The sequence below is a fragment of the Fistularia commersonii genome, chromosome 8 (assembly GCF_037954325.1).
Source record: "Fistularia commersonii isolate RoL2024-O1a breed Wild chromosome 8, RoL_Fcom_v1.0, whole genome shotgun sequence".
In the NCBI taxonomy this organism is placed as follows: domain Eukaryota; kingdom Metazoa; phylum Chordata; class Actinopteri; order Syngnathiformes; family Fistulariidae; genus Fistularia; species Fistularia commersonii.
In genome coordinates, this window is record NC_141291.1 from 10,984,975 (window position 1) to 11,009,841 (window position 24,867).

The window sequence follows — 24,867 nt, forward strand, 5'->3', positions numbered from 1 at the left end:
TAACAGATAATAATAGATCCATTCAAGATCATTAAAATCCCATTTTGTCTTGTGCCTAAAAATAAATAGGTCATAGCTTTTCAGACTCCCTACAAGTTTTATTTGATAAGTATAAAGCAAAAATGTCAAGTGGAAACTACATTTTTAAAATGAGACAAAAAAACAACAAATTATATTGTTTTATTATGTTTATTACACCGTTCGACCACTCTAAATAAATTCTTCTAAGTCATTACACCTGAAGACGGTCTCCCCCTCCATCGAAACAGTATTAAGAGCATGACATTGAATTTCACAGCACTGCCTTTTAACAATTCCACAGCATTGGTCTGTTTTTCCTCCCTCCCTCTAGCTCTCTCTTCCCCTCTCTCTGATACAGAAGACTACGCGCAGTGAGACAAAGAACACCACAGAAATGTAAGCAGCACCAGTTTTCATTTGTTTTTTTGTTCAGAATATAAATCAAAAGAACTACGACTTCAAGTGAGATCTCAGCCTCACTCAGTGGCAGAGCAACCGGCACTTTGGTTGGCCAGAAATAAGAGTTTGGGTGTTGTGTGTCCTGATTGATCTCCTGTACAACAAGGATGACCGGATGAAGCCCCCCACCCCCAGTTGGTGTGAAAGGGAAATAGAAATATAGAATAATTAGATCTACGCAGGGATATACTATATTTACGTTTCTGAATATCAAGTAAAAACATTTGATTGTTTTTTTTTTTTTTTAGATATTTAAGTGGCTAAACTGCAAAAGTGGATGTCTTACACTATTCCTTACATGAAGTACACAGACATAAAAAGCATTTCCATGGAAATTTTTTTCACAACCGACGACGTGATAGCACTACTCGAGGCGCTCATTAGTGAGATCTAGGTTGTGATTACATCACACCTGGGATGATCATCCTGGATGAACGCCATCACATTTTTTTCTTTAAAACTGTACATGTAGGCGTTCACTGTTTACTTAAGTTATATTTAATGGAGTCCGCTATGGTAAGGACACTTGATACGACACACAATACCAACTAATGGGCATTTTATGCATGATAAAACAAAAAATAATTGACATTTTCAGAGTCCTCAATGAGGAAATACCCTTTTACCTATCAGGATGTTTTCAGACATCCCAACGCTCATCGGTAGCCCATGCAAAGCTTTAACCAAATGGCATCAGGTGATGACGTTAGGGTTGGGGAAGGACGGGACGGGGAGGAGGACTTTAAACCTTTGGTCGACAGAAAAACAGTGAAGGCACATTAAAAAACTCAAAGCCCTAGAAAATGGGTCGCGTCGTGTTGCTGTGTGTTACTTAAATGTTGCCATTTAAAATGTTATTTAAATAACGTTGCTTTGGACCTGGGGTAGGGGGGTTATAAATATGATGATTGTATCAAGTAACAATCAGCCTCCAACATATTTTTATGTTAAGTGTTTGCAACTTAACACTAACAGCCAGTGAGCGGCTACAGGAAATGACATCAGAAGAGAAAGCAGGTCCAAACGAAATGAGACAACTTTCTGTCACACGACTGAAAAGTGATGGCAACGCAGGCAGAAATGCACTTAAAATATCGAATTTCTTTCTTTAACATTCAGGGTGATGAAAAAAAAAAATGTATTAGAAAGCCGGGAGACAAATCTGTTGATCTGCATTGAATCAAGACAACCATGGTCACACCCCCATCTCTCAGCGTGGAATGTTACTTCGATACATAAAAACGGCGTGTTACTGCGAGCCAAGAAATGTTCCATAAATCAAACTGAAAGGTGGTTGTTCCATTAATCTTTCGCAGCTTCAAAACAGAGGCCAGACAATCATCACTCAGCTCTCGTACGAAGGACTCAGAAAATGTCACCTGGAGAAAAGAGAGGAAAATAACTGCAGTCGCTTGTGTTCTTTCTTTGCATGATCGATACGTTCATGCCTGGATCAAGTCCATCCCTAAAAACCCCAAACTCTTCTTCTGCATTTCAATACATCAGCGTTGGCCTCCTTTCATTTCCCCACCCAAATATGACTGTAAGCGGTATTCCAGACCTTCTGCCCGATGAGATCGATTCTCCAAGTCTCCTCCCTGAATCCTAACTCACCCCCCCATTCTCCCTCTGTGAAATCCCTCTCTCTTTCGGTCTCTCTCCCTCTGCTCAGGTCCAACTGGCCACAGCTGGAGAACTCATCATTACAGGCATCATAACCATCATTTCTTTCAGCCCGCTGCTGGAGCGGCTCCCCGCCAGCCGTGCTGCTGCTGCTGCTTGGCTGCAGGCGTCGCTGCCCCTCACACTCAAAACACCCCCTCGGTCCACTTTGGCTCAACTCACAAGAGACCCCTTGTAGTAAGTTTCAAAATAGTTACAAGATGGGCCCTAATTTGACACTGATCAAGACTTTGAAAAATCCATAATCCAACAAACAAAACTTAGCTGACATTTCATTCAGTTTTATTTATGAGTAATTTTAATAAAGAGATAACCGGTATCTTTTACCCAGCACTGTTTTACTCGTGTGACTCCCAGCTTGCTGCATGCGCTACGTGAACATTGGACCTCTACGTGACCCTCACTGAGCCATTTCCTGAAGCGATCACTAATTCAAGAGAAGTGAGATCACCATCTGGACTGTCCGGACCGGCCCCTCGATTTCCCCTCCAGTTCCACACAAATGGCGGGTACTTCAAAGCGTTTAGTGTGCACATGTCCTAACCCCCACACCACCGGCACAGCCTCTCTCCCAAAACAACATCTCTTCTAGCAACGCTGTGAGGAAGCATCAGCTGTCAGTCACGGGGAGGGGGAGAGGAAGACAAACACTTTATCCTCGTGTTTGAAGGGCCATGTGAAGAGTTCAATAGCCCTCCAACCTCTCCCTGGAGTTTCAGTTTTTCTGTTTTTTTTTTGTTTTTTGTTTTTTTTTAAAACATGCATGCTATCTCATGGGATTCTAAGCCAAACTGTCAGTTGTGCGGAGGCTCCGTAACATTCACATGATATGGATACAGCAATATGCAAGACAAGTAGTTCCATTATATAAAAAAAGAAAGTCAATGGCTAGTTTGACCATGCACAAGCTGAGGAATCATCCAGAAATTCCCCTGCACAATGGATATACACTGCACAGTGTTGTATCCAAACTCTACAACCATGATTCCTAACAGAATTACATCAATAAATATATTTTGGTCACTTAATTTTTATTCATGATTAGCATGTTTGCAAAAAAAAAATGTGGATGAGCTTCTCCACAACCGTTAAGATTGGGTTAGGACAGAGAACACAAAAGGCTTGAAAAGATAGAACTTTACACTAGATCTGAATTTGCTCACAATGCCTCATAACGGTGGTTGTTGTGTAACTGGACACAGTTAAAAATAATCACATTTTTTTAAAAAGAAACTGTTAAAAAGGTTATATATTAACAACAGAAGAAAACTAAATGCAAATCTAAATAGACAGAGGTGAAAATAAATGGCGCTGCCTATGACCTAACACATCTGGATAGTTTTAAATAGGTGACCAAGACATCTGTAGTCAACTCTCAGGAGTCCATAGTCTGTCTCTGCATCTTTTGTCTTTCTACCCCTTCGGCTTTCTCTTGGAAAGCTCACAAACAGGGTGTTTAAGTCCTGATGATGTGTTAAGTCCTCAGGCTTGGAGTTTTAATGTTAGTGTGTATTCTGGTCTAAACATCTGTATTCATAGATGGATGTAATTTATAGGTGCGTGTGTGTGTGTGTGTATGTGTGTGTGTGTCTCTGTGTGTAAGACCGGTCTCAAAGAGAGTGTACATAAAAACGGAGAGGGATCAGGAGGCAGCAAGAGCTTTGATCAGGTACAGTTTGTCTCCCTGCTCGCTGGTGAAAATGGGGGCCTTTTTGTAGTGTTCGACAAGCTCTTCCATAGAGTTGAACTTGCGCTGTCCGATGCAGTAAAGGTTTTCCTTTAGCTGCACTTTGAAATGCTTGTTCTTGCTCTGTGCCTTCAGAGAGATGGAGAAGTCGTTGGGCTGCAAGTGCAAAACAGAGCAAGGTCACAATGCCGACTGGGATTCTCAGCGGCAGCAGAACTGAAAATGGCGTGCGTACGGCAGCTACTTACCGATGACTCGCTGTCACGGATGAGAAAGTCTCCCTCAGCGCCCCTCTGGTTGAGGGCCACCTCCGCCTGGTGGCGTGTCACCTTTCCATAGTACCACTCCTTCCCTGCGAATCGCCCGCTGCCCGAAGGTGAGATGTAGTCACAGTCGGGCGTGGGTGGTCCAGCGGGGCCTCCTTGGGGGTTGTGGGAAGTGGAGTCTAGCACTGTGACATAGTTCTTAGGCACCAAGCCAAGCTGTCCATCCACCTTGCGACACTTCCACCACTCGGGGTCGTTTTCAGGCTTTTCGACGACCTCCATCACCTCGCCCTTCTCAAAGTTCAGCTCCTCGTCATTGACTGAGCTGAAAGGGTAGAGTGCCTGAACCGTGTGCAGTACTCTGTTTCCATTCGTCGTGCTGTTCACCACGGCCGCCAGCTTCTCTGTTAGTGATCCCGATGGGTCCCCAAATCCGCCCACCCCACCTCCCCCCGCCGTCCCGTCCACATCCTCTGTCACATAGTTGGATGGAAACCAGCCAGAACGTCCGTTATAGCTGCCACGCCACCAACCATCGCTGCACTTCTCCATCACCACCACCCGCGTGCCTTTGACCAGGGACAGCTCATCCTCGCGTTCGGCAGTGTAACTGAACTTGACCAAGGCAGGCAGGTTCAGGTCGTAAAGCCGCTCGCCGTTATCGGCATACATGTCTGAGTCAGCATTGGAGGCAGTGTCTCTCATCCCCCTCTTTCCGCCCTTCACCTTCCCAATCCCTGGAAGAAGACGGAAAAAAAAAAAATAAGGCGGAGGGCGCATTACAGTTGACAGAAGTCCCGCATCCACCAATGATACTGAAACAAAGCAGTGAATAACAAGCAAAAAAACAAACTCTTGAAATTAGCAGGATATTGAACATTTTTGAAAAACCAAGATTATATTTTACAATGTTCTGCTTTTGGGGAAAGAAAATATCTTAGCAAGAGAAATCTAAGGGGAAGAATAGGTCATTCACATGAGGAATCTTTCAGGGTCTCCACAGCGAATCATATGGCTCCATCTTTGTGAAAGTTACATTGCTATACAAAAGAGGGTAAGCAGGGCTAAATAAGTCACAGACACACACACACACACACACACACACACACACACACACACACACACACACACACACACACACACACACACACACACACACACACACACACACACACACACACACACACACACACACACACACACACACACACACACACACACACACACACACACACACACACACACACACACACACACACACTGCATTCTTGGGGATTGGACCTAGATGCTTAAACAAAAAGCAATGCTTGAGTATGGAGGAAAACGAGAAAAAAAAAAATCATGCTGACACAGCCTATTTGACAAGAACCTCTAATCCCTGTGGAAATTAACACAAAAAACATTAAGTTTAAAGAAGAAGAAAAAAAAAAAAAAAGACAACTATCAGCAGTGTTTGCTTTGACCTCTCTTATCTGCCTCAAAGAGAGAAAGGGCTCAGTCATATTTCAGTGTTGTTAATCACATTGCACTAATCACCTCGGCTGCCCTGGCACCTGCAGCTGGATACCAACCATTCCTGCCAACACACTCCGGAGCTTTTGTTCCTGTCCTCTGTTCACACAAACCCCCCGCCCCCGTCGCCCCTCCCCTCCCAAGCCCATTACTCAACAAGTACCATAGTAGGCTGATCCCTTGACATCCACAGGAGAAACACGGGGCTGAGTACGACCTCATCGACTCCAACCAAGAAAAGTCATGTCCGTCTTTAAGCAAAACATAGGCAAAACAATAAGAATGAATGATTTAAACCCCTAAACTCAGTAAACTTCTTGGCGCCGTTATAATTTCTGTGTGGAGCCCTTTGCTTGTTTCTAAGTCTTGAAGTCCTGAGGCTGAGCATCGGCAGGCCTGTGGTCATCGCTTGCTGGACAAGAATTTCCACTTGGCAACTTGGCGTGCCAGCAGTTGTACCAAGCACATGCGTGGGAAGCAGAGGATGCAGTGACGAGGTCACGCCTGTCTGTACTAAATGCTCTTTGCTTGATGAAGCAAATGCAAAAGTCCGCCGTCTTGATGTGACATCCCGGCACTTTCAGGTTCGATGACGTCTCTGGGGGGCAACCCAGGCTAAATCTTTGACCAGGCAGACGACTGATACCAGACAGTAAACAGACACAGAGCGACTGATTATATGTGCAAGGCTGTCGCTTGCAGAATTACAAATTAGTGAGGTGAAATTATACAGGAAGACGGGGTGTAGTCTGCAGGATGATGCGAGAATGTCGGTGCATGTGTTTATGTTCTGAGTAAGCAACAGGAATAATGTGTCACGAGGCCACTATTGAAATTTGCTCAACCACATATCAATTATTCCCCAAAAAAGGTGTTGTGACTCAAGAAGTTCAGACAAATTTTGCGCATGTAGAGAGCCCAATGTCAAACTGCTTCTAGGTACACCCAGCTGTAAGTCATACCTCCACACATAAGTACAGACCACAAGGTGGGATGTTGAGAGCTGATGTCAACATGAAAGTTCAGTCTACTTAAGCCCCTGGCACTTTAGAGTGTAAGAAAATATGACAAAAAAAGGATCAAAAAACAGAAACGGAATGGTATTACCACATAAGAAGCACTTGCTCCATTCCCACTTATTTAAATTTGTAAATTATGCAATAATGGCAATGTCTTGATCGTGAATAGTGCAAGTATCACACAGGCAAGCTGAAGAAAAAAGAAAAAAAAAAAACATCAAACAAGCCCCAGGACATTTCTTCTACACAGTTGGTAATGGCCTAGTTAGCTGTACAACAGGTTAGAGGTCAATACTTCATAAAAAAGTAACTTGACTGTAGTTGAGAAATGTGACAACTGAGTGCTTATATATGTCATCTGTCCGGCAATTTTACAGTCGTTATCAGGGTCCCTGTCAGGGATTTTATTTTCTGCTTCCTGCTGCAGTCATGTGGAGGCTTTGCATTAAAAAAACATGGGAGTCTGTGACTAAAGCATTTGAATAGATGCTCAATCTAGGTCAAGGGGATAGAGGGAAGTTAGAATTTGCGTGTACTGCTATATGATGGAACAGGAGGGGGGGTAAAGAGGCTGATAAAAACATCTGCTTCTGTGAGAGTTCATTTGTTGCTCTGTTGTTGGTTAAGGGCGAGTACTTGCAACAGAGTGCTTGTTAGACAACTTCTCGCTGTTGGCCGACGCGGGATGTCCGACATTCTGCCTGGTTCATGCGCTCAACTAATTTGTGCGCTCAACTAATATTTACAGAGTCTCATCGGTGCCTTAGGTATGCTTTTATCGAGGGATATCAACACCTAGTCCGACACGACAGATCTACAGTGGTTTACAGGGGTCAGGCTTTAGAGTATTCAGACATAATCATGCGAGAACACTAATATTCATGTGGGAAGAAACATTTGAAATAATTTCACATTATCGCTAGCTACAACACAATTTAAATAAAGATTTGTACTTTTCTCTGACATAAAATGGTGGTGATCTTGTTTAAAGAACAAAAATGACAGACCGACTGAGAAGTCTGACATCGAGTGCCTCTGACAACTTGCAGCTGTTGTAAAGGACATCTATTGCTGTTACTGAGAATAAAACCGGACATCTTTAATTATGGTGCGTTCTAGGTTACTGTCAGTGGGCCGCTACACCGCCAGACGTGCTACCTCTATCACAATAGCGCTACATGAGGAACAGCTGAATTTCATTTAACGGTAAAAGATGAGTCAAGACAGTGTGAGGCTGCCAGTTGTGTGTTGTAATGAAAAGGGAAAGCCCACAGAATATAAAATTATTAAATAACCAGATCTATAATGATTTATTTAAAAAAACTTCATCACACTACAACGGAGGGTCCTTTTATTTGCATCCAAGAAAGACACGGAAATCAACAAGCACACGATATTCGCCCTTGAAACTCCTTTGCCAAAAATCCAGTCTAATCGCTGTCACCTCGCCCTTTAACTGAATTTGGCCAAAATATTGTTCTGCCTTCCCGACTGCCTGAGTTCTCTCTGTGTGCAAGCAGATGTTGGAGGTGAAAGCTTTCCCCGAAACTCCCAAACAGTGCCAATAAGTTGCTCACGGGGATTGTTTTCTGCTAAGGGGAGATGAGAAGTGCACATCGGTGCACATCAAACTGGAAAATTCTCTTTCAACATCAGATGCTTTTTCCTGTGTATTTCCTGAAAAAGAGGGAAGTGGAGGAAGGCCATCATGTTACGTGAAAGGATAGTGTGCCTGTTTTAACAATGAGCACCCTAACAACTAAGCCTAAAGCTCCCACTACACTCCCACTTTCGGTCTTTAAACAAGGTGCAACAGCTAGGAGAAAAAGAAAATGCTGGAGGGTTTGTTCAACCAACAGTGACAGGAACTATTTTTTTGTTTTTAACTGCGCTCTCTTTGCTGGCCAGTCGTCCATTGTCTGCCACAGCCCTCACGACCCCTCCGCTTCCCTCCATTTCAGGGCTCTTCCTCTGTGGACAACAACACCCCGCGTCAGGCTGTCTGACAGTGCCTGTACATCCCCCTGCTTGAACTGAATGCAATCATTTAGACATTTCAACGGCAAGAGCATTTCATTTAGTAGAGGACTGTGTACATTTGTAGCTCAGTGCACAAAGCATTTCTGTGCGCCCATCAGTTGAGTCACAATCACCGTAGTACCAATTTTAGCCAGACTGCCCGGGTAAAATTGAGTCGAACACTGAAGACTCACAAAATCTGCTCCTTGTGTGTTACTCGCATTTTCCAGGCACGTGCCACAACACTGCAAACCTAACACACGTGGTCATGTAATGGTCCTTCCACATTCGGAGATATAAGTGATCCAGCGTGCTCTCCAGCGGCGACGTTTTCCATGGCGTTTCAGAGCTGCAGCTTCGACCGTGCTGCTAATTTAGCCGCTGTTAGCTGAGCTGGAAACATGCAAAGCTACTTTAACGTCCAAGACACCCAAGCCAATTGCCAAGCAGAAGATGAGCATATGCCTGCAAAAACACCTCTGATCCCAGCAGACACACAGCTGCCCTTTCAGAAAACAGAAAGGCTGAAATGTTTACCTTCTTTTTATGAATAGCTATTATGCATGACACATTCAAGGATGGGAAGTGCACTGGTGTTATTAGGGTGGAAAGGTGCTGTTTGAATTCAGCCTACATACGCTGTGGCAATAAATGTCATTACATTACTACCGGAGGCTATTAAAGAATATTGTTTCCCCTAAAAACGTACAAGCCCAGCTTTGAGGCCAACATAAATTACAACAGATCATGAAATGTCCATGAAATAATAACAAATTAAATACTCCTACATTCAGAAATGACCTGAAATGATCCTAAAAGCCTGTGAATAATTGGACACCAATATTCAGCATGTGAGAAACCTACAGAGTGAGAGAGGGCTGGATCCAGAGGGGATAATAAATACTACATCAATAAAATTGAGAAATCTGACAGATGAAAATGTTCAACAATTATCTTTTTTTACCAGACTACTCATGATAAAGTGACCTGTTGGTCAAACCTAATTAAGACCAAGTGACTTTTTTTAAATAATAACCAAAATAATTTTGGTTATTTTTAATTGCAGGATTGTGATAAAAAAAAAAATTGATGGGATTTCTTGGAAAATGCCAAGACAGCGAAAAGGAGGAAGTCAATGACTCAGCTTTGGACATCCCTCGAGTTGACATGTTCCTTATATACCAGTATCAGTTTTTTACTTACTGCGTTTTACGGTGGAGGATACCCTGAGACAAAGTGTATGAATATCCTCCTATTTCTCTTTTTTCCATGAATAAATGTCACAGTATTTTCAAATAGTGGAAGCGACACTGTCTCAAGAATTTATTTGGCCTAAAAGAAAACTAAATGTCTTTGAGACATCGCCTACAGCACTGGTGGATGGACTCTTCTTGTGGCCGAAACAATTAAATAAATAAATAAAAACATTAAAAAAATTCATTCTTATGAACGTATCAAATCGGTTGTGTCAAGCACAACATAAACAGGAATATCTGCGCTCAAACCCTGCCACATTTCAAATCCTATAACACTGGCTACTATGAAGCTCTCCCAGGCGCTGCTCACTTTTGCAAACAAATCTGAAAGGGGAAAGATGGAAAACCAAAGACAGGTGGACACTTTGGCGAGACAAAAAAAAAAAACCTTGGATCAAAGCGATGAAGTAACTCGATTTTTACCTCTCGTTTAAAAAAAGTCAGTAGAAGTTAGAAAGACGGACACGAGTGACTGCGACTGCCAGAAAGTCCAACAGACTCCCGCACAATGATTCAACTTCCTTCTAACTTCTCACTTCCTTTCTGGCCTGCTCTCCACCAATGCTCAGGGAGAAATGTGGCTCAAATTAGAGTTTCCGCTCACTGGGGAGGCTGAGAAACAGGAAAAACAGAGGGAGGGTTAAGGGAGGGAGAAAGAAAAGAGGAGGCCAAAACCTTTTATTTTAACCAACAAAAAAAAAGATCTGTTTGCCCATCTTATTTTTTTTATAGCATGCCATCACCATTCTTTTGTTCCTAGTCTATAAAGGCTCACTGGGTTAGTCAGAGAGGACACACACACACACGCACACACACACACAAGGTGGGGAGATTGACTGAGACAGGAGATACCACTCAATGGTTACAAGGTGAGATTACAAAGGACGTGTGCCGGGTGCTTTTGAAAAGTGTCCGTGTGGCTGTGAAACGTCTACAACTGACAGGGCTGCCCGAGAAATTACATTCCTCTGATAAGTCCCAATGCGCAGTAGATTGGTTTATTTCGATTGATTGGACCAGAGCTCCCCTTCTTCCTCTCAACACAATGCCTACAGTGTTCTACATGAGCACCCCGTGTCCCTTCAACTGTAGCTCATGACTAGTGTGTGGTGTGGGGGGACCCTCCCAGAATGAGTGAGCCTGCCCTGAGGGTAGTATAAAAGAAAACAGACTTCAGCTATGTCTTGAGATATTCCTAAACAAGGTTGAGAAAGGGCTTCAAGCATGATAGTGGAATCTAGCGGGTTGCAGCCTACTCACTTGGACAAAACACTGGAGAAAAAGGGAGGAGTATTACTTCATGTATGTGTCTAAAAGAGGGAAACAGAAGGATTGCTGAGGCAATTACAGGCTTCTGCTCAGCAGAAGGCTTTTCAAAAGCATATCCACCCAGTCTTTGCAGACACACACAAGACACAGCCTCAAATGTTCTGGAAACACCTCCACCCTCGGCTCTTATGACACAAATTATTCGCACAAAAATATTGATGTGACAATCAACCTACTCCCTGACGCTCCAACGATCTGGTTACCGAGATCAAGGAAGGAAAGACATGGAAAAAATACTTGGCAAGTCCTCCAAGGCTCTTAAAAGGAAAGGAATAACTTCAACTTCATAGACAGAATGATTCCACAACACATTCAACAATAGTCCTTACAGCTTAAGGGCCTAAAGAAGGCTAAAAAAGGTAAAACTCACGAAAGAAATGTTTGAATAGGTTAGCCATGTCCATTTTGGGCTTGCCGTCTTTCCCTCCGTATCTTTCCCGGCCCCTGCTCTCTTCCCACTGCAGCTGTAGAGTTATTCCATGTGAACACCCAACGAGCTGGGCAGATAGCAGAGCAGGGCAGCCCACTCCTTGATCATGTGATCAAGTTCAACCAATGAGACGGCGGAATAGAGAGGCCTCCGGCTCTGGAAGGCAGAGGCCTCATGGAGAGGGGAAGAAGGAGGGAGGAGGGTTAAGCTCAGAGACACAAAAAGAGAGAGGGAAAGGGGAAGGAAGAATAGAGATACATAGAAAGTGAAAGAGTTAGCCAACACTTGGTGAAGACGGATAGAACCTTGCAAAAATGAGGATCAATATTAAAGGATCTGTGTGGACACTGCAATGGCTGGGTGAGTAAGGGAGTGCAGTGTCACATGACTGCAGTTGTTTGTAGAGACACACTCGTATCTTTACAACAAAACCAGGAAACATGAACCCTCATACATAGAGACACACGCGCACACTCACCAAAACATAACCATCTGCTGTTAGACCATACCCTCATGCATTCTTTCAGACGAAGACACCAATCCACACCCAGCAACAGGCCTGTTTTTTTCCTTCCAATGTTTCTCTCCCACACACATATAAAAGAGCAGTCATTGGGCAACTTTTCATATTGTTCTCCCACACACACAGATCATAAGCAACCTTGGTAATACACTGAAAATGACGAGTCACACAACAGACCATGAACAAAATTACAAGCATTCTGATTATATTAGCATTTAAAAGCCATTCTAGATGTATTAACCTCTTATTTTATTTGATGTATCTATGTCAGAGACCTATGTCTGTGTTCCAAAGTGGGTGATGCCTCTTTAATTATCATACATATAAACAGGGAATAAAGAAACAAATCTAGGCCAAAAAAACATCTAGACATAAGTCTCAAACATCTAGATGTAAGTCATTTCAGTCAAGTATATTATCAAAAGGATGAAAATTAACAAGCCACCTTGGTCTAAAAGAGTCCATACGTGTCTACCATTTTTTACCTCCTTCAGATTATATTTATGCTATTTTCATGGCACTGAATATCCTGTCACCACAAAGTCACGTGAACAGTGAAAAAAAAAATGCAAGGTTGACAGGAAGATACAGTTGTGTTGTCAGTTTTGCAGTCAACACTGCAATCTATGATTCAGTTCCAACTTGATGACACATCTGGTGAGCGATACACACAATACCTTGCACTTTTATCTTCTGTACATGCAAAAGTCACTTAGTTGCCAGAATACTCACAAGTATATACCACACTGTACAAGAATATGGCATCTCTGACAACATCAACACTGGAAGTAAAATCTTTCCCTGTGCCACAGATGAGGTTTGAGGTCAACGGTGTGTTTGTAAAACCAAACGGAGGCTTACTTTAATAGTCCACTTGCACTAAAGAAAATAGCAAATGCACTACAGAAAAAAATGCCACCCTCCTGCCTGGAAACTACTTTTAGACTAATTTTGGAGAAAATGTACAATACAGAATGACATTAGAAGTGTACAATCTGAGTTATTGTTCATAGCATGTGTAGTTTTACTCCTGTTCATGCTTGAATACAATACCAAATGAAGATGCATTCGATGAGTAGAGCAGAAGATAAAATGTGCTAAATACAGTTGGTATTTTACCGTGAAGATGAATGTAATCCCTCAAGATGAAATTCAAAAAAAAAAAAAAAAAAAAAAAAAAGCTAAACATTTATCAAAGGTACACAACAACATACTTTTCATGCTCTTGAGTGAGACAATAAAGACCTGCAGAGCAACACAGGAGATTATACATGGAGCACTTTTTTTCCCCTTTTTGATGTAAAGCATAAATGATATGATAAACTGCTTCACAATCAATACCAGTCTACATGGATCTACAGCATAAAATACCAGTGGTCTAAGTGTATATTCTCAAATTAACCAGAATATCTGTCAGCAACCAGAATAAGGAAAATGTTAACCTTGGCTTACATACACTATTACATTTGACTTGCGGTGCCTCTTGCAGTACTATTGAAATGAAACGGTCCCAAAATATAACTGTTGCGTGGAGTGCTGACATCACTTGTGCTGAATTCATTCCTGTCAGGACAAAATGGAGGAGGGAATCCTCTTGTGATTACTCACTCATAAGGGGAAAGGGGAGATACCTTGATTTGTTAACAAAGAGCAGACTAGCTGATTGCAGTGAGAGCCACTTGTCTTAAACAAATCCAAAATTGAAGGGAGCAATGAAGAAACACACGACATACAAAAGGAGACAGACGAAGAGGGGTGAGCGGGTTTGCAGGAGAAAAGGTAGATAAATGTTTAGGATTTATATATATATATATATATATATATGCAGGAAGCTGAATAAAACTTGGAGGAATTCATCAAATATGGTGCTTGGCCAATGCAATCACAAGATGAACTGGAATCAAAATTAACTTGTAAAAGGAAAAAAATTTAATTTTTTTTTTACCGAGTGTGTCTTTGAGATTCTTTACAATAGATGCTTTCCTGGCGCTGTTTTTCCGCTCCACATAGTTCGATGGCACAAAGCCTGTTTTGTTGGTGGCATTTCGAACCCTCCACCAGGACTTGGAGTCATCAAGAAGCCAAAGGCGCTCATTTTTCTTTATGTCCAGCTCCTGGTCCTGCTGGGCCATGTAGTCAAACTTGGCGATGACAATCACCTCTTCCGTCATCTTGCACTAGTGGCACTGGTAGAAAGAAGGCAAGAAAACAGAAATCAGCTTGGTTGATGTTAGTGCACAAAAACATCAAATCAACCAAAGATGTCATATTGGACTATGGATACTCTAAACACTTTTTTGCTTAAAATGAAGACAAGCTACAGAACAATTTCTTGCTTTCTTTAAGATAATTGGTTTATTACAAGGAACTGAATTCGAGAGCATAAAACAAGCTTAAACCTCCCATTTAATACAGGCCAGTGAACCCCGACGGTCAACAGGTAAGTTGTGCTCACTGAGTCATCTTTTACTTGGTTAGAAATGTAGACTTCAGCATCCATTTTGGTCCTTCGCTGTGCACATTGTTATCATATTCAATTATGTTTGCAGACAACATAAACATGTATAATATAAAATGTTTGTAAGTAAGAAATTTAATAAGCAAGCATCTCGGTTGAATGAGCATTTTAGATGTAAAAGAAAAGGGAAACTATGCATCTCTACTTATTTGGTGCCCCTTTTTTACAGTAGCATATTTCTTAAAAACACAAACTGTTTTAACAGCTCACACCCTAAGGTATTTTGCTTTCAGTCACATTTGATATATAGACTACACAGTCTGCTCAAAATTCAAACTATGGGACACACCTTGAGTAGAATATCAAAAATGTGGCTAGAAATAGATATAGCTGTACCTGTACTGCATCAAAGCTGAGGACTTCAAAGTTTTTAACGCTTCACTGCCGGCCTAGAAAAACAGTATAAATCAATGGGGGACAATGAAGAATGATGACTCCCAAATATTTCCCCAAGACAAATTGATCATGCTTGGACACACATGTCTGTTTTTAGAAACAGAGAGACTACTCAGCTACTCCGTATATAACATCAGTATTCCCAGGGAATATTACAGACATCAATATGCATACAACCAAATTATCACAGGATGACATATCTAGGCTAGGATAAAGGAATAAATGTCAGCTGCCATTGCCACAGTGTAGTCTGTTAGCTCTCCCTCAAATACTAGTATTCTTGAAATAGCAGAAATAAAGGGCTTATTTTTAGAGTTCAACTCAAAATGCTGCTGAAGTGTGATGAGCTTATGTTTCAGAATCCACATTCTTCTCAGATTTACACAGGAAAATTTCCTCTCAGTAACCATCCAACCATTGTCTATTGTGTTACAAATAAAATATGAACTTTGAAGATAGACTGATGGAAAGGTTCTCTGAGCCACTAATGTGGGCAGAGTTTAAAGGGAGACTTAACACGAACTAGGCTAGAAATCATTTTAACTTTTGGCTGGAAACATTAATAGTACTCTAATGTGGAGCCTATGCAAATGCTCTGTATGAGATTCATCAGAAGCTTGGTTTCAAACTCTGTAGCTTTGCTGATCATAAGAATTTTAATTTTTCCCCCAGGCAGTCCTTAATTGTGCTATGGAAGCACTGAGATCAACCCGTGAAAAGTCGCCTGCAATTGACCAAGAGCTTACCCATCGATGACTGCTATGGTTATTATAACTGCAATGCCATGCTGATGTCATGGTGGCAGCTATTAGGTCAGCAATGATGGAGTGAAAAGTTACTGAAGCGGCTGCTTAGAGTTAGGCTTGTTATTGAGACAAGTTCTACCTTTCCATGCCTGGCTTTGGAGAGACACTGACCTCATTGATTGAGGGCTTGGTTCTCATTTGAAGCAGCAATGTAGATTTAGATTTCAGCTGCAGGTGGCCGAAAGACAGGCCCAGATCTCGTGGAACAAAACAAAGAGAGCAGAACTAAATTTCAGCATACGCCGACAGGAGTAAATGAAATTAGCATTTCCAGAGAAAAATAAAGAAGATAGTCAATGCTGATGAAAAGGTCTGTTTGTTTAAATTATTAAATCACAACTTTTGTACTTTCAAAGTTTAGCAGAGTTCAGCTTTTGCTCCGATAATGAAATTAATGAACACTGACAAGAAGGAGTGGCAAACACACACACAGAGCTAATTTATTATCCTCAAGTGCTTTGTCTTAACCCGAGGCAAAAGCAACAATCTAGACACTCCCTGGGCTTGGCTAAAAATCTGCCCAAGAGGCTGAGAGGTCCTCCTTTTCCACTAACAATATCCATCTAGATTTCCTCAGTTGCAATATTTCACTGATCTTCCAAATAGTTCCCATGAGATTCATCACTGTAGAACTCTCACTTGTTTCAGAGAAGAGCAGAACTCAAGATAATTTCTGTTAGCGGCCGTCGCGCCCACCATTTATTGTCGCAGAGCACTTAGTGCACATTAACAGTGTTAACATACAACACTGCAGATGTAGAGGAGGATCAAAAAGTTAAGCAACAGATACTCAAAGCTAACCGCTTGGTTGCAGATGGAGCCAAAGCTATTCGCCACTCTGGAGTCCAAAATACAAGGTCAGTCAGGTCAACTGCTCAAATGGTGTAGCATCAATAGTTCTTTTACCCTGCTAACAAACAAAATTTACACATGCCCTAAGTCAAGTCGCCCCCAAGCAGCCAAATGACAATGTTTTTCTTACTGAAAAAAATATCCATGCAAGATTCTCTTAAATATATTATTTTTGAATGAAGGTATTGTAGGTAGTGACAATTATGTGCAACCTATTCAGCAAGGGATATGAGAGTGACATTGACATGAAATAATAATTTCAATTAAATATAATAATAATTTAATGATATATAATTTTTTATTTGTTTTCAAACCTTTACCTAAAAATAAGGAAAACATTTGAAACTTGTTTTCCAAATTAGCAATTACCAGTAGTAACATTTTCAGTAAAAAACTCAGAGAAGTCTTGCCAGACCAATACCATGTGTTTGGCTTCTCTGCCACAATCTGCATTGCTGTTTCAAAGGGCATTAACAACTATGCTTTCTGTGTTTGTAATCTAGACCAACATTGATTTGTTTACACTGAGACTTCTGTGAACAAATTAATGCATTTGACACATTGTTTGGGAAATTAAAGTCTGTTCCAAGACTCCCCCATACCCATAAGGTAATAAATTATATTTCTTGTCAACTTAATGGTTCCAGAAGTCATGAAGCTCTTTGTTTGCTGATAAAAAAAAGTTTCAATCCTACCAGACTATTACTTTCTAAGGGAATGTCATTTACTAGACACTTGCAATCATGTGCACATTTCTTCGGTGTTGGTAATCCAAGTTGAATTTTTTTGGAACACGTCTGTTAAACAACTAGAACATTGATAAAGTAAATAGTTTATGAAATCAAATATGTGGATGAACTATCCACAAACATTACTCCTGTTAATTGAAGCAAGTATTTTCAATAGACGGTTGGGAGGTCTCTTTTTGTCCAATTGCACTGTTGAGAATATACATAATCACCTAGTGTGGTGGGTAGTGAAATGGTAAGCAATAGTGTTGCCATGTTAACTCGGCTCTTTGCAAAGCCACTATTAAAGGATACCGTCAAAGTACTCTGGTGAAATATTAAATTCATTCGGTGGTCGAAACCATCCAGCTTCATGTTCAAATGATGGATAATGCAATTTTTTCTCAGATAAAGAATACAAACTTCAAAATATGGCAATGAGATAATACTTTGAGGGCAACCTTTTATTGGGAAATTGCAAAGGAAACAGACCGATGTGATGCTTGGATAGAAAGAGCATATACTTTTTCAGTGGAATTACAAAAGACACTAAATTCCCTGTTGATAACAGAATGACTGCGACTGTTACTTTCTTTGCATTTGCTACTTTGCCAAATCTGACTTTTGGATAGGATCCAACTCCCTCACAGTCCTCCATTAGTGCTGTATGTTCAAATTAATCACAGTGAGTACAGGAGGTAAATAAGCCGGTTTATCATACTGACTGTTTGGCAGCATGGTGAAGGCAGAGATTAGGCATGTAGTCATTAACAATACATTGGTAAACCTTTGCAAGAGTCACCTTAATCTGAGCCTCATTTTCTGTATCTGTAAGTGCGATTATGCTCCCAAAAGTAGGGGCCTTATACCCTATACCAGACTCCAACCACCATTTCTGTAGAGAAGAAGCATACCATACAAGGACAGTCATAACTAAACCCAAATAATTTGGGGGCTTGACCTGGTTAGGTGTTACATTTTTACTGTTCTTTGAAAGCCCGGGTACCAAAAACTCCATGATCCTGTTTCACATTTCATTGACCCCAATTCTTTGAAATTAGCATGGGCATTTTAAAATGGCCAGGAGGTCAGCATGGATGGCAACAAAGGATTCCCCAGCTTTCTAAATGTAATTAAACCATCTGGCTGATATCAAAACATCAGTGTTACATCATGATACACATGTAATCCTGCTGCCATTTTACAATATCATTAAAGGACATTGTGGAACAGCCTCCATGACTATAGATGATAGTCATGATCATAATCAGCTGACTATTCCAGTTGCCAGAATTCAAGAAATTATACTAATAAATAATCTCAATGGCAGTGAAGAGAACAACAAAGTATTTCAGTGGAAATTGCACTGATACTCCTTATTGATATATTTTAAGTCCTGTCCCAATACGTGCGACGACATGAGAGCAATTCAATAATAAGATGGTGACAGGTCAGCCAGTGTATTTATCAGTAATCCACTCATGTTCTCAAGCAAACACTCACAACAGCATGGACACAGGCTATCTGGGTCCACTGCTGTGATTATTACAATGTTATTAAGAATGTGGCAAGTGACAGCCTATCATAACAATCAGAAACACAATTTCTGATAGTCATATAGTAAACATTATCACCAGTGCAAACCACTAACCACAGAATATGGAAATCAGGGTTGGAGTTTGTGAGCTAAGCCTCTGAAACTGTAGCATTGCCACATCCTGCATGTCAACAGATGTAGTCACAACCCCTTTGAGTTATTCAGGAGGGATTCAGTCAGAGAGCACCCCCAATGGCCAGTTTGGTAATGTATTTCTATCACATTACTGGAGAGTAATGAATATGGAAAAGATAAAAGTTGGGTTTGTAATGAATGGCCCTAACTTTATTTACATGGGAGGATATTAGTAAAAATAAAGCCAATTTAATTGAGTCAGTTAAAAACTCATGCTCAGTACAGTCTTCCCTGTGGGACTACTGTAGCACTGCTTGGCTAGAATCGCTGAAGCACTGAGACAGCAACAGCATGAGCTCACAGAGGCAGACAGTAACCTAATCCCTGTGACAGCCTGCTAAAATCACAGGGCTCTTGCCTTCTGGAATGTGCTCTGTATGCTCACTCCTCAATCAGCCCCTGTGGCACTGCTGCACTTCCTCCAACTTACACCAAAAATTACATTTTAGCCACAAGGCGAGTCCGCTTCACTAACGGCCAGTGCAGGATGACGGCAAACTAATGAATGCACACTTGCTCTTTTCACACAGAACCAGAGCAACTTAAACCCATGAGACGGCATTGCATCTCAGCTGTCCTAGATTCTCTCAAAACAAAACAGCAGCATAGCAGCGAGGGGTCATGGGAGACTTGGCAAGCCAGCTGTGAGACAGGAAGTGTGGACACAAGGGTGATCGGATGATGGGAAAGTGATGCAATTTAACAGAGTGTAGACTTGACCTCTTAGTTCAGCTCAACCCCAATGGCATTTTTTTTCTTTTTAATTGATGCATAGTGCCCTGTAGAAGAAGATATTTGGAATCAGATCAAGCTGTTTCACCAATGTTACTTGTGGCAAAAAAAAGGATTGCCAAAGCAAAAGGAACTCTTTCCTGTATCATGTTGAAACTGAAAGATGGAATTAACTACAGTGTTTTGGATTAAAAATGAAGGCTACAGTCATGACTGTGTGAAAGTGGTTAGTTATCCACCCCTTGGGATCACTAGCCACAGTTCAGAATCGCCTGAAATAGACAGTGGCTCATGTCTCTTGAGAATTACTAGAGATTCACTCTCATCACAAGGATCAGCTAGGACAAATTTTCAAGATTTGTCTGCATTATCAAAAAGGGGACTTGAGAAAATGAGCAACAATATTGAGGCCATTCACACCAAAATGCTGCGGGGAAATGCTCAGACATATTAAACCCAATACAAGAAATAATACATTGAAAAATGGCTTGTGTTTTTTTTGAAAGGGTATTGAAGTTTTTGTCTGCTAACAATCAACATTTTACAGGAGATGCATTCCCAGACTGATCATGAAAATAGTCATTTAAAAAAAAGAGCAAGTTAAACATTACTCAAAAGTATTTCACTTCCCCATTTTTCCTTCTTCATTTTTTTTTGGCAGAATATTTGCTACTGTACACACAGCATGCTCTATCAAGCCAAGTAAATATATTGGTGATTTTGTTGCCCCCATTTTTTTTTTAAGTGGCACCTTACAAGAATAACTTGCAATTCTACAGGTATCTGCGTGAGGATTTTAATGTAGAAAGCTATCCAAAATCCATATAGTTTAGATTCTAGGCCACTATTGGTGGGCCCAAGTATTTGCAGTTGCTGCTTTGGTATCATGGGACACCAATAGACACTAAACATAACTTCTACATTACTGATTCAAAAATTAAAACAGAAGAAAAATAAGGGTAGATACAAAGCCTTTTATACATCTTCCACAAGGGAATCACCTGCAACCATTCAAGGCAGCAATACTTCTATTGACTGTATAAAAATAATGCATACAATAAAATACAATAAGTAAATCCCAATGCAGGATACTGCTATGTCCAAAGAGATCTTTTCCTTCAAGCCCCACCTAGTTCAGCACAGCAGACACAGCTCACACCTTTCTCAATGTTCCACTTGTTCTGGGTACTGCTATCAGAGCCAGACTACACCCATGTAATCTGGATTCAATGTAACAACAAATTCAAATCCAGCACATCAACTTTAAGGGTTGAAAAGGTATTTCTCAAACAAGGACTTAGCCACATTTACAAAGCAGAGGCATTCACATGTTCAAGTTTGAAAGCACAATGAGGCTGAAAGGGTTCCTTTTTGTGGTATCAGGCCTCTTAAAAAGTACTTGCATCATTTAAGAATCAGCTAAGAGATGGGACACAGAATATCTAAATATAGTCTCACTGTGCACACATTACGACAACAGTCTTCTTGAAAAGGCTATTGTTAGAGTGAAAATAGTAGATCATTAGCAAACCACAAGATAATAATCCTAACCAGACCATTTCAAAAGGTGAAATTAATACGCTGGCTTCCTCTTACTCTTCCTGCACGGTGGCAAATGTGAGCCCTTAGGTGCTGTCACAATAGGACTACATAAGCCACTTGGGACAAGAGTCTGGAAACAGACACGTGTTGGAACTTGAGTATCTTGAGAGCAAGCAGCATTCCAGGTTGCATGTTGATGCCACAAAATTCTATGGTCAACATATTAACATGATGTTTCACAATTGAGAGGCAATAAAGACCACATTTTCCACTTCAACTTTCACTTCAGTAAATCTTGAATTAGTCTTCACACAGTCTATGTTGTTGTACATGTTTGAGAGGGATCGGCATTGGTGTCTCATTTCATTCGGCACCTAAGATAGAGTGTAAATGTTATATCCAGCTTGTAGCTGTAACAGAAGTTAGATCATTTTTAATTTGTATGAAATGTACCATTATATAAATAAAGCATTGTAATTTTTTTTTTTTTTTGCAATAATCATAGCCTTTTTCCAAGCAGTTTAACTTGAGGCAAGTATTAGAAATGTTTTGACACTGACTGTTATGTGCACCCTTGGTGGGCATTAATACTTGCTATAGGTCACTAATCCTGCTTAAGGATCAAGCAAGAGATATTTGAATTGGTGCAGTCACATTTTTTCAATAAACCAAAATACAAGGCACAATACTTTGTAACTATAAGAAATTAAAAAACTGCATATTTTAAAGCAGCCTTCCTGACAATACATATTCAATTTTATAGGTTTCCAGGAAAATCAGAAACCCACAGTACTTGTTATATTACACTGTCTAAATTAACTTCACAGGATGTTCAAAATACCTTGAGTCTGCTCAGATGGCATTCTATGTTCAGTGTCAGTAATTGAACAGTCTGATAGTAAGGGGTGGGCAAAACGAGATGAGCTTTGTTGAACAATGACTAAAATTTGACTGGTTTCATGTCGTATAGAAATTTACAAAAAGAAGGGGGGATTTAAATTGCATTATTGTCATGAGACATTGTAAAACGTACAAATAAACAAACTTTACGTGGCAAATTGAACAAAAGAAACTACAGTGAGAGTGAACAAATCTTTTCAAACAGGAAGTGCAAAAGAGAAATAACTGTCATTCACTGACAACCTAAATTGTGAGATCTCACAGGGATAGGAGGAATGTTTTCATGAAAGACTGCAACATCCCTTTGTCAACGAGAAGCCTAAATCCCCTTAATAGAGAATATTCTTCAGCATGTCATTTGACCAAGGAAATTTTCAGCCACATTAGTTTTTTTGGCCGACATGAAAATGCACAGTTGGTATTTTCCTCTAGGCTGCGGGGACAGATTTGGCTGCTGGAGGCTACTGGTAGCACATAGCTATGCTCTCGGAAGAGGGACAGGCAAGCTCAACACTCCACATGGTTGTACCCATTGTATAATGCAAACAGGCCGAGTGGTTGATGTTAGCGAACAATCATATCAGTAAAAAGTACAAGCTCAGTTGAAGTTTAAAAAAAAAAAAAAAAGCCACAGCACTGCAGTGTCAATATACAAAACTGAAAGCTTTAGTGCACAGATCAGTCAGAGAGCAAGTTACTTTATGTCAAACCAAAAGCTGTGGATCCCTCTTTACAGGACTTTACAGTGCGAATCTCCTTCTGCAAGTATTCCCTCTTCACCACTTTTCTCCACAGAAGCTGCTCCTTTAACTCACGCTGACTCCCACAGAGAGAAAAAAAAAAAAGAAAAACACAGCTATGGCAGACCAAATGTCCCTCTCACCTCCCTGAAACTTAATGAGAGACTGTGAAGAGCTGTGTCAGTGTGACAATAATTACAGAAACCATCCTATACAGCAGCTGCACAACACCCAACCATCTACAGTATACAGTATGTAACGACAAGTACTCCCTCAAATAAGTCAGATCATGCAAACCATATAAATCTCTAAATTAATGATGGTGCCTTTCAAACAGCACTGCAACACTGCAGCATGTTGCTGCAAATAGTCACAAGACCACTCCAATAGAAGCCTCAAGAGTTTGCCGACAATTATACAGCCTTATTGCCCATTGTGCAACCAAAACATGGCATTTACTCTGCATCTGGTTGCGAGTACAAAAACATTGTCAAGAGATAATCTGAGGGGGGCAATTACCTAAGATACTACCACAAGACAGCAGCTGGTTTTCACAACATTTATTAAATCTGCAGAACAGTGTAACTCCTGGTTAGGCACGTAGTGCCAATCTTCTGGAGGGGCTCAGATATTATCCATAACTATTCTGTTTTGATGCTTTTTAAGTTAAAAACGACACAGATTATTCTCAAACAAGAAAATGTACATGTACACCTTAATATTGATGGACAATAAATAAAAATGCCCTTGGAATCTTGCAATCAAAAGGCAGCACCACAGATCCTAACTGTGGACTAATGTCTTGTGACTTCTCTGATTAGATCAATTCAGTATTTACTTGATAACAAAACAAGAGGTTGCGTGGTTTTATTGTGCGGAAAACAGGACATATGACTCATTATGTATACTGCGATAATACACTCCAGTGGACCCAAATGAAGGTGGAGGGAATGCCTCTGTCGTGACCATGACCGGGCTATTTCCATCGGCGGGTAACAGCCGACAACGCCAACTTGAGATTCGGTTAGCGGCACTGAAAACCCATTGTAAGTCGTTTAGGAGCACAGCTTTTAGCTCATCACTTACGATGTCAGTCAAAATCCAACGCTACGCGACGGGCTGCGGCTCAAACGTTAGTTTTATCCGGGCGTAATTCTTGTAACTTCTGCTTGACAGTGTGTCATGCCAGCTTACATTGCCTCGCCTGGCTTAACGGGGCATCAAATATCACGCGCGGGGGGGGTCCGTTAGCCAGCTGAGCATCAGTATGCTAGCCGTGTTGCCAAAGGCTACAACTGGTTTTGTATGAGTTAACAAGTACTGTTAGCTGTTAGCCGTACGGTTGCAAGGGTGCGTTTTCGGATAGCAGGGACTAGCCTGTGGCGGTGGGGATGGCAGGGGAGGGATTGCTGTACTGCAGCAGCCTGTGGACCGATAGCTTTGGAAACAGTGACATCTCACATTCATATCCTGTTCTGCTAAATCATGGTCCGTCTTACCTGCTCGCCGATGGCCACCTCTTCTCCTATGATATGTTGAATATGTCAAGGAGCCGCAGACACAGCGACTTGATGCAAACAGTAATATCCAGAATCCTAGCGATAGCAGTCCGCTATTTTCCTCCCACTCAAGGCGCTAGCCTAGCTAATGAGCCACTGTGCCCAGTTGGAGTAGCATTTCAATATCAAAGCATGTCATAGCTCAGCACCGCGGCTAG

The 24,867-nt window shown here is 41.1% G+C and overlaps 1 protein-coding gene across 6 annotated transcripts; it reads right to left on the reverse strand.

Moving 5' to 3' along the window:
• Positions 1–173: 173 nt before the first annotated feature.
• On the reverse strand, positions 174–24,867 carry nck1b (NCK adaptor protein 1b). 6 transcript variants are annotated; one of them, XM_086151141.1, is made up of 6 exons: positions 24,650–24,867; positions 16,036–16,121; positions 15,059–15,111; positions 14,150–14,390; positions 4,099–4,853; positions 174–4,006 (listed from the first exon to the last, which is right to left on the reverse strand). In XM_086151141.1, the coding sequence occupies exons 4-6, from the start codon at positions 14,373–14,375 to the stop codon at positions 3,806–3,808; spliced, it is 1,182 nt and encodes a 393-aa protein (XP_086007267.1). In that variant the 5' UTR covers positions 14,376–14,390; positions 15,059–15,111; positions 16,036–16,121; positions 24,650–24,867; the 3' UTR covers positions 174–3,805. The 6 variants fall into 6 exon arrangements, with proteins under 6 accessions (XP_086007267.1, XP_086007266.1, XP_086007265.1 ...); XM_086151140.1 differs by lacking the exon at positions 24,650–24,867 and adding an exon at positions 24,237–24,253; XM_086151139.1 differs by lacking the exon at positions 16,036–16,121.

Bases quoted from the DNA above. Each gene is read 5' to 3' on its own strand.
- nck1b (XM_086151138.1), bottom strand. From the start codon at position 14,375: ATGACGGAAGAGGTGATTGTCATCGCCAAGTTTGACTACATGGCCCAG. The intron at 4,854-14,149 runs GTAAAAAAAAAA...GTCTTCTTCCAG, and splicing joins GAATCTCAAAGACACACTCG to GGATTGGGAAGGTGAAGGGC. The intron at 4,007-4,098 runs GTAAGTAGCTGC...TTGCACTTGCAG, and splicing joins TCCGTGACAGCGAGTCATCG to CCCAACGACTTCTCCATCTC.